This window comes from Neomonachus schauinslandi, chromosome 10 (genome assembly GCF_002201575.2).
Source record: "Neomonachus schauinslandi chromosome 10, ASM220157v2, whole genome shotgun sequence".
Taxonomy (NCBI): domain Eukaryota; kingdom Metazoa; phylum Chordata; class Mammalia; order Carnivora; family Phocidae; genus Neomonachus; species Neomonachus schauinslandi.
This window is the reverse complement of record NC_058412.1, coordinates 86,225,836-86,239,278: the sequence shown is the minus strand read 5'-3', so window position 1 is coordinate 86,239,278 and position 13,443 is coordinate 86,225,836. Positions and strand designations below refer to the sequence as shown.

The following is a 13,443-nucleotide window of genomic DNA, read 5'->3' as shown; positions in this document are numbered from 1 at the left end:
CCCACCAGACTAATTGGGCACTAAACTGAAGCATTATGGGCACATTACTTAATACTTCTAAGTATTTGTTTCTTCATTTTTAAATGGGAATAAAATAGCTACCCCGTAATGTTAGTATGATGAAGATGCGTTAGGAAAAAGTCCCAATTGCTCTGCACACGTTCTTTTGCTTTTGTGATGGGACTCCTGCCTCTCCAGGAACTTCTTGGTATGCTCCTTAATCTTATATATATTAACATACATGCACCTGCTGTTCCCTCCTGCCTCTTCTCTTGCCAAATTTCTCATTCTTCAAGACACAACAAAAGTACAGCCTATTCTGTGATGTTTTTTCCTAACTCAAGACAGTTAATCATGCCTTCCTGTAGTGCCAGCACTGTATCTTGTCCACACCTCAAACTACTGCAATAACAGCCCCTTCTGGCACTGAACTCTTTGAGACATGGTCTGTATCTTAATCACTCTGCTATTAATATAGTCTGGCATTCAAATAAAGTTTGCTAAATGAATGAAAAATCCCCAAACAATCATGGAACCATTTATAAAGGGAATCACATCAGTCCTTTGGATTAAACAAGAAAGTGGTAATTTTGGAAGGGAAGGCAAACAGATGGCAGAGAAGCAAGAATGGGGACATTAGAAAGAGACAGCTAGCTATTATGATTGAACAACTCATTAACTGGTTACTACATTTCTCAACAGACTCTAACACTACAAGAATCTGTGTAATTCATTGCAACAATATATGCAAAACCATACTTACCTATTTTTTCTTCCAGCTCTTTTACTAAAGAAGGTTGATCATTTTCTACAGGTGATTTCTCTAAGGAATCCTAGATTTTATAGGAAAAACAAAAAGAAAATCACTTCATTCCCCACAATGAACTGGCCATCATGTCATGCTTGAGAAAATCCTCATTAAAGAAAATTCACATAAAAGGCAATTTGATGAAGTCTTTTTCCTACCTTGACAGACCAGGTAATACTGACCTTATCAGGCATATAGTATTTACTATAAAAAAACAAACAAACAGTAGTATCCAAGGCCAAGATGAATAACCTGACACATATCAAACACAATGCAATAAGGGAAAGATTAAATGATGATTGTTTATCATACTTTCATAAATTTTTGGAGAAAAATCTAATATTTTGGCTAAAGTTAAATACTGCAATAGCCCACTTTTCTGCTCAACAGTGCTCTTTAAGAAAGGTATTATGTATATCACACAAGAATGAAATTCAGGTCTTTTTCATTATGTAGTTTTAGTGGTGACTGGTTGCACAATTTTAACCAGGACATTTAACCCCTTAATCATTTAATCTTATGCAAGATCAAGATTCTAAAATGGGGCGCCTGGGTGGCTCAGATGGTTAAGCGTCTGCCTTCGGCTCAGGTCATGATCCTGGAGTCCCTGGATCGAGTCCCGCATTGGGCTCCCTGCTTGGCGGGGAGCCTGCTTCTCCCTCTCCCTCTACTGTTCTCCCTGCTTGTGCTCTCTCACTCTCTCTATCAAATAAATAAATAAAAAATCTAAAAAAAAAAAAAAAAAAAAGATTCTAAAATGATCTAAAACCAAAAAGTGACCAATGTGGATAGAGGATACACAACACGAAAATGTTTACTGTACTTTCAGAAAATTGTCATTTGAGCTTAAGTGATAAAAATTTACTTCTAAGTGTAAAAATTTAATGTATATATTTTCTCGAATCTAGGACTAGAATTAAGAATTTATTTAAATTAATAAAATTGAAATAAGAGTACCTTTAATAATAACAACTCTGCTCTCATATCCTGTAATTCGGCTTCTTTTTGCTCTAGTGAGAACCTCAGATTTTCATGTTCCTTTACAAAACACTGTTCTTTTACATTATGGGTTTCATTTTTGCTACATAATTTTTGAGAGGCTTCTTCAACTTGACTTAAAAGATTCTGATTTTCAAGTCTTGTTTTTTCATTAGCATTCTTCATTTCTAGAAGATCAGACTGCAAGTCCTCTTTATGTGACAGTGTTTCTTCTAACTCTTTCCTTAAGAGAACTTTCTCTTGTTCATGGTCTCTTAGCAAAGATCGAAGTTCTTCACATTGAACTGTATTCTCTTCTTGAAGGCACTCAATCTTTTTTTCTAACTCTGCTGCCCTTTTATCATAGTGAAAAATCATGTTGTGTTTTTCCTCATTTATTTTAGTTAAGGATTCACCTATTGCTTGCAGGACATTCACAACATCTTGTTCTTCATTTTCTTCTGAAATTTTGGACTCCATCTGCTTAAGAAAACCATACAACTGAGTTTTGACAAATAACTTCTGAACCTGCTCATTTTCAAGCACTGTACTTAAATTATCTCGTTCTGCAACCACTAACTGAAGTTTCTTTTCTAATTCAGAAATGTGTTCCGTAAGCATAAAAGCTCCTTCTTTTTGGGACAGGAGAGCTTCCAAATCCCTATTTAACTCGTTCTTTTCTGAACTTAATCTATTATTTTCCTCATAAGGAGACTTCACTTCAGATGACAGTGCTTCCTGGTCTTCAGAAATAATTTTTAATCGAATCATAAGCTTTTCTAGTTTTTGGTTATTTTGATCCTTTTCTTTTAAAGTTTCTTCTAGTTCTCCCGTTAATTCATTTACCTTTTGTTCTAGTTCACTGTTGTACTGGCTAGTTTGTTCCACTTTTTCCCTAAGTTCTATGACCAATCTTTCTTCCCTTTCACATTTTTTATGGAGATTATCCATCTCTTCATGAGAAGATTTTATTTTACCTATGAAAATATTTTTTTCCTCAGTAAGAGAATTTATCTTTGCTTCAAATTCTTGTAACATGGTATCTCTCTGACTGAGACTAACTAAACATAATTCATTCTTTTCTTGAAGACTTTTTATGGTATTTTCAAGTTCTGGTACTAATTCTTGTTGGGATAACTTTTCGTTTTCTCTCTGGAGATGATTCACAGTTTCAAGAAGAGCATCTTTTTCATTAAAAGCAGTTCTGAGCTTCTGTTGAAGTTCATTAACATCAGATGCTTGCTGTTGCTTCATTGATTCAAACTCTTGACTTATTTTCCCAGCAGATTCCCCCAGTTCTGTTTGTAAGATTTCCATAATCTCTCGCAAACTCTCATAATTTAAAATTGCTTCTTGCTTTTCTTGCTGTAGGTTTTCACATTGCTCCTTAAGACCCTGTATTTCAAACATTAATGTTAATTTTTCTTTTTCTGAGCCTGACAAAAATGTCTCATTTAGTTCTGATATTTCTTTTTGATGTTGTTCCTTAAGACTCTGTACTTCTTTGTTATGTTTTTCTACAGTATAGCAAAATTGTTTATTTGAATCTTCTAGCTCAGATTTTAATTTTTCAATTACACAACCCTGTTCTTCTTTAGCTAGCAACAATTCATTAATTTTAAACTCCAAGTCTTCCCGTTCATGAAAAAACTCATCTTTTATATGTTGTGCATCAATTTCAAGTTTTAATTTAAGATTATTCATGTAAGTTACCTCATCTTTTAAGATACTATGTTGAGACTCCAATTCTTTTAAGGTATTTTCTAAATGTTTGACTTTTTCGTTTACTACTCGTTCTACAAAAGCATCTTTTAAGACCAAAGGACACATCTGATTTTCATGGTTTGCATTTGGTGTATTCTCTAAGTTTTCTAATTCACATTCATATTTCTCCTGAGTGTTCTTCTCACTTGCCTCACCTTGTCTGACTAAATTCTCCTTTAGCTGGTTTAAATTATTTACTTCTGCTTCACGTTCTTTAGCAGATGCTTCAATTTGGCACATCAATTCTTTAACCTGCTCTTGGTGTGTAGCTTTCAATTGCAAAAGCTCTTTTTGCAAACTAATAACATCTTTCTGGTAATGCTGGGAATTAGCCTCAATGACTTCTTGGAGATGAGTAATTTCTTTCTCCTTTTCATTTGTGGCAGCTCTTAGTTGTTTTTGCAGATACAAAATTTGCTCCTCAAAGGCTGGCCTGATATTCTGAATCTCCTCTTGTAGTTTTTTAACATTATCTTCACAGTCACCCTGGAATTTAAGTTGTTCAGAAAGTTCTAATTGTTTTTTGGTTACTTCTTCCAGTTCCTTTTGCAAGCTAGCTTTATCTTCACTGTGCTTGGAATGTACTGCCATTAATTCATTTTTCAGATTTTCAATTTCTTTCACATAGTTTCTTTGCGATTGTTCAAACTCCTTGTTCACATCTTTGATCTTAGTTACAGAATCCTATTACAAAAACAAGCACACAAAAATTATTTAAGACAAAAGAAACAGCTGCCTTCAGGAAAAATATTAGCCACAGACTAATTAGAAAAGGAAGTGAGCAAAAATGTACATAGAGAAATAGGATACTGAGATTCCAAGAATTCTGCACAGGCTGTGACTACCTTAAGTATGACAATATACTGCACATCAGCAGTATTAAATATGTTATTCAAAGTAATAACTAAAAAGACAAGAAAACACAAAATAATAACTAAGAAATAAGAAATCTCTGAGTTTAATTTCCTTTTAAAAAGTGATAAATTATGTAAGTTGCACTAAGTCACAAGACTTTAATTAGTATCTCCTGAGTAAAATAATAAGGGACTTTTGGAGAAAATTAGCCCAGACCCAAAAGGCAACTGAGTATCCTAGAACTGAACAGATAATGATATTTAGAGTATGTGTGAGAATCAACTTACTTAAGTACTGTTTCACAAAATATGTAATCTTTATTAATTTTTAATAAAGAATGACATTATAGCAATAAGTAAGATTAAGCAATGCAACAACATTGGCTCCAATTCTATGTATCCAGATGATTTTTTTTTTATTCTTATGTTAATCCCCATACATTACATCATTAGTTTTAGATGAAGTGTTCCATGATTCATTGTTTGTGCATAACACCCAGTGCTCCATGCAGAATGTGCCCTCCTCAATACCCACCACCAGGCTAAGCCATCCTCCCACCCCCCTCCCCTCTAGAACCCTGTTTGTTTTTCACAGTCCATCGTCTCTCATGGTTCCAGATGATTTTTAATGATTTTTCTTTTTAGATATCAACTTGTCTTCTTGTAAATTATTATAATCAGACCAGATGCTCGTTAAGGTCTTAGCTCTAAAATTCATGACCATATTAGTTAACAAATAAAAAACCAAACATTAAACTGTTGTCTTACCTCAACCTCTTGCTTCATTTTAATATTTTCCTTCTTCAGACAAAGACACTGTTGCTCAGTCTCTGCTTTTTCCAGAAGAATGGCATCCAGACGTTCAGTCAATGCCTGTTTTGGAACAGGATGATTTGTTTGCCTGTGGTTAAACATGGTGGATTGACCACATGCATAATTTTCTCTTCACCTTTTCCAAACCACACTGAAGTAAGGATAAAAGACTTAAAAAGGTCTATACACAAGAACAAAGAGAAAAGGAGAAAAGAAGTGAGGATATGGGATATTTCACCATATTTTTTGAAAACTAAAAAGTGGAGGAGGAACTGAATTAGAAAGACAAAAAGTATAACTCACAGTACCTTCACAAGGAAACACATATGAGAAGCTGGCAAATACTCTAGAAAACTAAATGCTCAGAAATCAGAGGCCCCAGATACTGTTAAGGGAAGTATAATGTGTGGGATTCAAAAATTGGAGATTGGTTGAAAACCTGAATAGGGAGTGGTTAGAATAATAGGCAAGAAACCACTCATGTCCCTTCTTTCTCAGAGACAGGTTTGTTCTCTGCAGAAATTAAACAGGATAGGAAGTTAATGAAACAGAAATTAAATCAACAAGAGTCAGTTCTTTGAAAAAAAAAAAATGCTAATGAAACAACCTCTAGCAAGACTGACCAAGAGAAGACACAAGTCACAATCATAAAAATAAAAAGGAAACATATTTACATATAAATCAGAGATTAAAGAGTTAAAGAGAATATTACGAACAATTATTTGGCAACAACATTAACAACTGAAATGAAAGGAATAAAAATTGCTAGAAAAATATAGCTTCATTAACTCAAGAATAAATTAAAAACCATAATTAATACTATAACTACTTAAAAATGAAACTAGTGGCTTAAAAATTGTCTACTAAAGAAAACAGAAGGAAGAGTTTTACAGGTGAATTCCATCAAATTTTCAAAGAACAGATTATCCCAATTACATATGAACTTAGACAAAATAAGAAGCAATTCCCAAGTTATTCTATAAAATTTGCATAACTTGATACAAATATCCGAGGACTTTACAAACAGGAAAATCATATATCCAATTCACCACGAATCCAGATAAAGTTAATCCTAAAGGTTAAAATCCAAATAAATGTTAAAATCCTAAATAAGTATTAGTCCACCATCACCCTAGATTTGCTTGCCTCTGAACTTACATGAAATAAAGAAAAACTTTAACAAAAACAAAACAGATGCAGAAAATTTAGAGTTTTATATAAAGTTATAGCTATTATTCAGACAGGGGTAGAATAAAGCCATTTTAAAATATGGGATGACAACATTTTTCCTCCCAAACATCCCTTCTTAGAATGCTACAGAAAGACATACTCTATATAAGATGAGGTTAACCAAGAAAGTCAATGACATGTCACCTAGCAAAAAGGGGCCAATAATAGGAAAGCAGTATAGAAATTCACAGGATCACAGCACAAGGCCAATTCCAGGAAAACTGTGCGGCAGACCAAGAGAATGACCAGAACAAATCAGTGTAGGACACAAGGCTCTAGAAGGAGGTGGTCCAGGAAAAAATGGAAAAGGTTATTTGATCTATTTGACCGAAAGTAAGAGTTGTTGTGAAAGATAGCTAAATTTTCATCTGCTGTAGCAGCAAGTTAAGAGCTAAATGTCTAAATGGATAAATCAAAGAATAGCAGTATAACCATATATTTTTAGAAACAGAAATAATTCTGTTATTTAGTATTATAATAAGCTCTTTAGTAATTAGCATTATTGGTAAATCATATGCATATATTACTTTGGTTAAAACAGTTTTAGTTTTAAAATTAGTTTTTCATAATACATAATGTATTGCAATATAAACTTTTGACTGGTAAATATCAGGGGAAGCCTAAATACATTCATTAAATTTAGGAGATATACAGAGGCCATTAACTGAAAACAGCTGTAAAAAACCTTGAAGGTTAGAGGCACAGATGGACAGTTATTTTTTAGCAAACATAGATTTGATTCCAGCAAAGAGATAGTAACAAGAATGACTGTACTAGAAATTCCATTCTCTTAACATGCAGTTTTCACCTTCCCCTTGCATTTAGCAGCAGCATATAAGTTCACTATAAGACCATACACTTCAAATTTTGACATGGAAAATATGGATTATTATTCCTATATTTAAAATAGAAGTCAAACATGTCAGCTTTGAATAAAATTTTAGATGTATCCCAATGCACTAGAAGATCACTACCAGAAATGATTTCCAGAAATTTTAATTACAATTAAAACTTATAAAAAGCCATAAATTTTTAACATTATAGGAAAAACAGAAAATTCTGTATTCAGAGCCTCATTTTTCTAGTGTACTTTTTCCAACGAAGAGATAAAACTTAGCAAGAAGTTTTCCAGAGGTGTAGAGAATGTATTATATTGCAGTATAGGATTTTTCTAAAATAGAAAAATTACTTATAGCAGCAGAATAACTGATACGTATCTCTTTCACTCCCCAAAGTAATTCTCTCATTAGAATTAGAAGCCAAAGGTTTTGTTCTCATGAATTTTACCAAACTTACTTTCTGAAACTTGAGCGGTGAGGATAACATGCTTTAATATGAAATTAACCTGAAAAGTAAAGCTCGTTAACTTAGAGAAATTTTCTAATCTCCTCTTTAGCAGTTTTGACAGAAAGGGAGAATACACTACTCGGGAATAAGGAGGAAATAAGGGGCAGATATTTAGATATTCTGGAATGCAACTGTATAACAAGTATTTCAAGGGCTAAGAGTTAACTGATACTAAATGATACAAAAAACCCCTTTTTAGTGTGTATGTATTAAATACCCCCACAAATAAAATATGCCAATAACATATATTACAGTGAATTTTTTATTTTATTTTTTCAAAAGAGTTTATTTATTTGAGAGAGAGAGATAGCGAGAGATAGTACAAGCAAAGGGGGGAGTGCAAACGGGGGAAGCGGGGAGAGGGAGAAGCAGGCTCCCCTGAGCAGGGAGCCCGATGTGGGACTCGATCCCAGCACCCTGGGATCATGACCCAAGCCAAAGGCAGACACTTAACCGAATGAGCCACCCAGGCATCCCTACAATAAATTATTGAGAACTTATGTGACCGATGCAATTTTAAGTTCTAAGCATGTATTAACTCAAAATACAACACCTCTATGAACAGTAGGTATTATTATTATTTTCTCTAGTCTACAGGTGAAGGAACTGAAAGGAAAGAAACTTAGATATGGCCACATAGGTAATACATGGCAGAGCAGGGACCCAAAGATCTAAATCAGGGTGTCTGGCTCTATAGTCAATACTCTTAGGTAAATATCAAGTAGTTTTACTTCAGCTATCACTGATTAATAAAATACAAAATGACCAAATAAGGAAAGAAAACTACTATGAATTCACTAATACTTAAGTAACTCAGTACCCTGTGAATCCAAATGGTATTTGTGCACACTATGCATGCTTTATATACTGTCTTAGCTAAATAAAGAACAAAGCAATCGTGTGAGATATGCATGGGGATTTAAAGCTCTCTTACAGTAACTCTCTGGGAGTCCTTCAATTGTACACTGCTCACAAGTTGGGAGCCCCCTAGTAAGAAAATAATTTATAAACTTATAATCAAAGAACAGATATCAAGACTCAAATTATAAATACAGAAAAGGAAAAAGATTACTGCAGAGCTTTGAGAAGTAAAAGAAACTCTAAAGAAGATTAGGCCAAACTGGGGGTGGGGGAGGCATTTAGTCAGCATTAAGGGCATGTAAATAAGAATAACGAATTCAGCTTCTTTGACAGGGAATAACAAAATAAAAACAGTACCCTATGATCTAGTAAAAGCATGTAAAACTGAAAAGAGAGGAGAGCCTGGTTAGGGAGGTATCAAAAAAAGTTAAGTATGACACGAGGCATTTACCATACAGCCATGGAAATGGAGAAAGCATACTGATAAACTACAGTGTTATCCTGAAGGAACTAGAAGTCACTGGTGGCTGACACACGTAGAGGATAAAGGAAACAGAAAAACTGAAGAGTCTCTAAAGTTAAAAGTCCTGAAAAACAGGGCTGCCACTGGTTGTCCAGGCAAGGGGATTTGGTCTGAATATGAATATGAAGACAAGAAAAATGGGTGAATATTTCTTTCCCCAAACAGCTCAAAATGTCAGCAGTCACATCCAGGAATATATGTCTATTAACAGATTATATGTATCTATCAGCCTAAAAATCATCATCAAAGTCCTGAGCATGGGTTTTCTAATTACAGAGTGTGTGGGATGAAGACGGGAGAGAGGAACACTCATTTTAGAACAGAAAGGGATGGAGAGGTCATTTAACTCTTTTTACAGGCAACCAGAGAGGTAAAAAACTTAACCAAGGGCAGGAGGAAGTGGACAAACAGGGACAGAAAGCCAGACAGGGCTCTGGCAGACTGACAGCTTTAAAGGAAATTTGATTTGTCATTAGACATTTCCTCTAAGTAAATATATAAAAATTAAAGCAATATTTGCAACTGTTGCATTACCTTAATAATATCATCAGTTCCTCCAGCAATAGGTTTTGATTTCAATTCCTCAATTTCTTTCTCCAATTCTAAATAATTATTAAAAAAATTCCAGTTCAGAAATGAAGAAAATAATTATTGTCTAGAGTGATAAGTACATTCTTAAAAAAAAAAAAAAAACCCACTACAAATTAGAATACATTTAAGCAGCAGATATTTTGAGAAACTATTAACTTTACCCAGTATTACCTTTTATTTTCCTTTTTCTTATGGAAAACTCCAGACAAATAAGAAAAGTAGAAAGAACAGTATGATTAATACACCCATCACCTTAATTCAGCAATTATTACACGGACTCTTGTTTCATCCCGGCACTTCTCCCTTTTCCTTTTTTCTTACCCATCCTGATACTTTTGTAGCAAATCCCAGACATATTATTTTAGCTGTAAATAACTTCTTACTGTATAATCTTAAAGCAACAACTAACCTCACGTTAAGCATAAATGCCAACCTATTTCATTAACTCATGTCTAGGTCTGGAGCCTCGAACACCTTTCCAAATACATTACTCTCTTTATCACAAGCTGATCCAATCTCCCTAAACACAATTTGACCTTTTCTAGTAGAACATAAATCTCGGCTTTTAGGCTGGGCAGTTAGCATTTGTTAGTCACAGGAAATTCATGGCCTCACCACATATATTAAAAAGGACACTAATACCTACATCCTTTTGGAATATAAAGGTGAATAGGCAATCAATCAACTTCAGCAAATAAATATACTTCAACATTCCAGGACTGGAAATCTTTTATTACTTTACTTGAGGCCTCTTTTTACAAACCCTTTGGGCTCACAACCTTATGTCTCTAACATTTCAACTGATTGCTCTAGGAAAAAAAAATGCTTTTTCAGACCAATATACAATCCAAATGAAGTAAAAAAAAAAGTGCTTAATTTTAACAATTTAAGATCCTTTTCCCTGACTTTATTTTAATAATTCAAAGATAACTGCAGTTTAGTGATGTGAAATGGTAAAAAAAAAAAACAAAAAAAACCCCAAAAAAACCCAAAACCACAGGCAAATGGTTAGAATGTTAAATAGGAATAGATTTCACTATAATTATTATGATTTTATTGGATATACTGGTAAACAAAATAAGCTAATATACTATTAAAAACCTACTATTTTTAACCATGTTTCAATGAGATCGTGGTGAAGATGAATATTTTCAACACAATACCTGTACATCGGGATTTAGCTTTCTGTATTAGCATCATCTGTTTCTTGGCAAACTTGATAAGATCTTCCTTGGGCAATGTTTCCAGCTGAAAGATGTAATGATGTTACCAGTTTGTTATAACTCATGTTTCTATTATACCACACACACACACAAAACCATAATGTCCTCTTAAAAACATCCTACTGAATAAATCTTTATGTCAACCAAACCACATTTTTAAAAAGTAGCAAATGCAACTTCAACTTAATAATTACTAGGTGAGCAATTACTATGAAATGTAAAACAACAGCACATAACCTCTTATGTACATATATTCTTGTTTAGGTTAAGACACTTTCTGCATTTTGATTTAATTGTAAAATTAGGGGACTGGGACTAATTCTACTTAAAGTTCCTTGGAGCTGTAAAATTATTCTATTCAAGGTTGAAATAAGTCTTTGGCTACATGAAAACATGTAAGCATAATTACAGAAACAAGACGAATCAGGGTGCATTAAGTCTTTTTAAGAAATCAGGGAAATCACTTAACCCTTGGGGCTCAGTTTTCTCATCTGTAAAATCTGGATAATAAAAGTACCTATCTTACCATTTAAGCTTATCATGAGGCTTAAATGAAGTAACTGAGTGTTCAGGTAAGTGCCAAAAACTTAGTATGCAAGCAATAAACCACCATCTTTTTAGAATCATTGAATATTAAATGTTGTATGGGACCATAAATATTACCTAATTCAACTCTCTTTTTTTACATCATAGGAGAGGTCTACTTATGTCACTGCTCCTTCCACTACACTATATAAATCCTCGTAAATTAGATTGCTTTGCTTAATGTTTGAAAAATTGCAGAATCTCTCAGCAGCATTAACCAGAAGCAGGAAGTAAACAAAAAGTCAACTCTTCTCATAGCAGGAAACTTCAAAAAGAATAAATAACAGATTGGTTACTGTGGGAACTAAAATTGAGATCCCTTGGAGAAGGATTTCTTTTAAACAGGCCACCCCACCGACCCATGCCAAGGTTCTCCATTCATCACCCTTCCACTCTTAGGTGAACCCGCTAGTCAAGTACTGTATTCTCTTCACCTTAGATTTCCCGGTCCCAGGGGTGGCTGGGGAAGCCATCCCATCTTGAACAGGATCCTGCAAAACAAAATCAAACCCAGGTGTCGGAACTCTTTTCCTAATCCCAGACGGAACGCTGGAACCTTTATAGGTAAAAGCCCTTCCGTGGAATCAAGCGTAGGAAACTCCTACGTGAGAAAGAATTGGGGAAGGAGGGGATCTGTCGCTGTGACAAATCGTATACTGTCTGGCTGTAAAGGGGCCAGATAACTGCGAGGGGCTGAGTTTAGGGCAAGGGGGAGACCAGGACAGCGCGGGGCTGCGGGGCTGCGGGGCGCGGAAGGGAGGCTGCAAAGCCCTCACACGGCGCCCATCCTCGTATCCCAAACCGCGGCGCGGGAAGGCCCGGCAGGGAGGTGGTGGGCCCGGGTCCTAGTCCGGCCGCCGCGGCAGCGTTACCTCCATGGCAGCCGGCCCGCAGTGGCCACGAAGCCCCACAGCCCGGGAACCCCTCAGCCCAGCCGCCGCCGCCGCCGCCTCCGCACTTCCGTCTGCGGCCGCCTCTGACGTACCCTCGGCTGCAGGTTAAAGGTCGCGCTTCTTCGGGGGGGGGGGGCCCACCGCCCCGCGTCTCCATAGCTACAGCCCGGTGACGCTTCCGCTTCCGCTTCTGCTCCAGGAGGCGGGTCCCCGCACGCGCCCCGCCCCGCCGGCTGCCAGCTCACCCTCCACTCCCGCCTTGCGGCTGCTGCCTAACCTGGAGAGTGGGAGGTTTTCGCACGTTCAAACCCTGGTTTGAGGTGGGTCAAACCCTGGTGCTGAGTGACACAAACCCTGATAGGTTTGAATCCTGCCACTGCCATTTATTAGCTATGGGAATTGGGGAAATTAACCCTCAGGGCCTCGTTTTCCATATCTTAAAATCCTGTAAAAATGATGGGAGTACTGTATTGGGGGGTAAGCACCCCCGAAAGGCCAGCTACCTTGCTCTTTAGGGGAATCCTCAGAGTGCCTGTCAGACAGACAGCTGATTTCGAGGGGTTTCTTAGGCAGATGTTGTCCAGCAGGGTGCCGTGTGAGCTCCCTAGGAAGCTGATGGAGCCAAGGATGGCGCTTCCCCTGAAACAAGCATTTCTTGCTCTAGAGGCTGTGAGGAGGTCCCCCAGGGTGCTCTGCTCGAGAGGACTCTGAACTCATGCTGATGTGGTAGGAAGCAAAAGAGACGTCCTCTCTCAGGCAGTCGGGACAGAGATGGGGGAAGACACCAAACCGGAGAAGAGAGCAAGGATCCTTACTTCTGAGGGCACAATCATTAGATTTGCTGTTTCAGTGGCCAAAGCTGCTGTTGTGTCCTGATTGGTTGGTGAAATGGTTTGCTGTCATCCCTACTTCCCCCTCATGTTTACAACAAAGGTCATTGACTGAGGTAATTGGAATATACAACTTAGCTCCC

General features: G+C 36.4%; 1 protein-coding gene across 1 annotated transcript in view; it reads right to left on the bottom strand.

Annotated features, from left to right (window-relative positions):
* The window catches only part of GCC2 (GRIP and coiled-coil domain containing 2), a 63,815-nt gene extending 51,281 nt beyond the window's left edge, over positions 1-12,534 (bottom strand). Inside the window, exons 1-7 of the mRNA XM_021680317.1 lie at positions 12,450-12,534; positions 12,012-12,068; positions 10,933-11,017; positions 9,713-9,780; positions 5,173-5,277; positions 1,766-4,234; positions 764-833 (exon numbers count right to left, since the gene is read on the bottom strand). Of these exons, the coding sequence (XP_021535992.1) occupies positions 764-833; positions 1,766-4,234; positions 5,173-5,277; positions 9,713-9,780; positions 10,933-11,017; positions 12,012-12,068; positions 12,450-12,455 (2,860 nt within the window). The 5' untranslated portion in view covers positions 12,456-12,534. The remainder of the gene's footprint in view (positions 1-763; positions 834-1,765; positions 4,235-5,172; positions 5,278-9,712; positions 9,781-10,932; positions 11,018-12,011; positions 12,069-12,449) is intronic.
* Between the last annotated feature and the right edge of the window lie 909 nt (positions 12,535-13,443).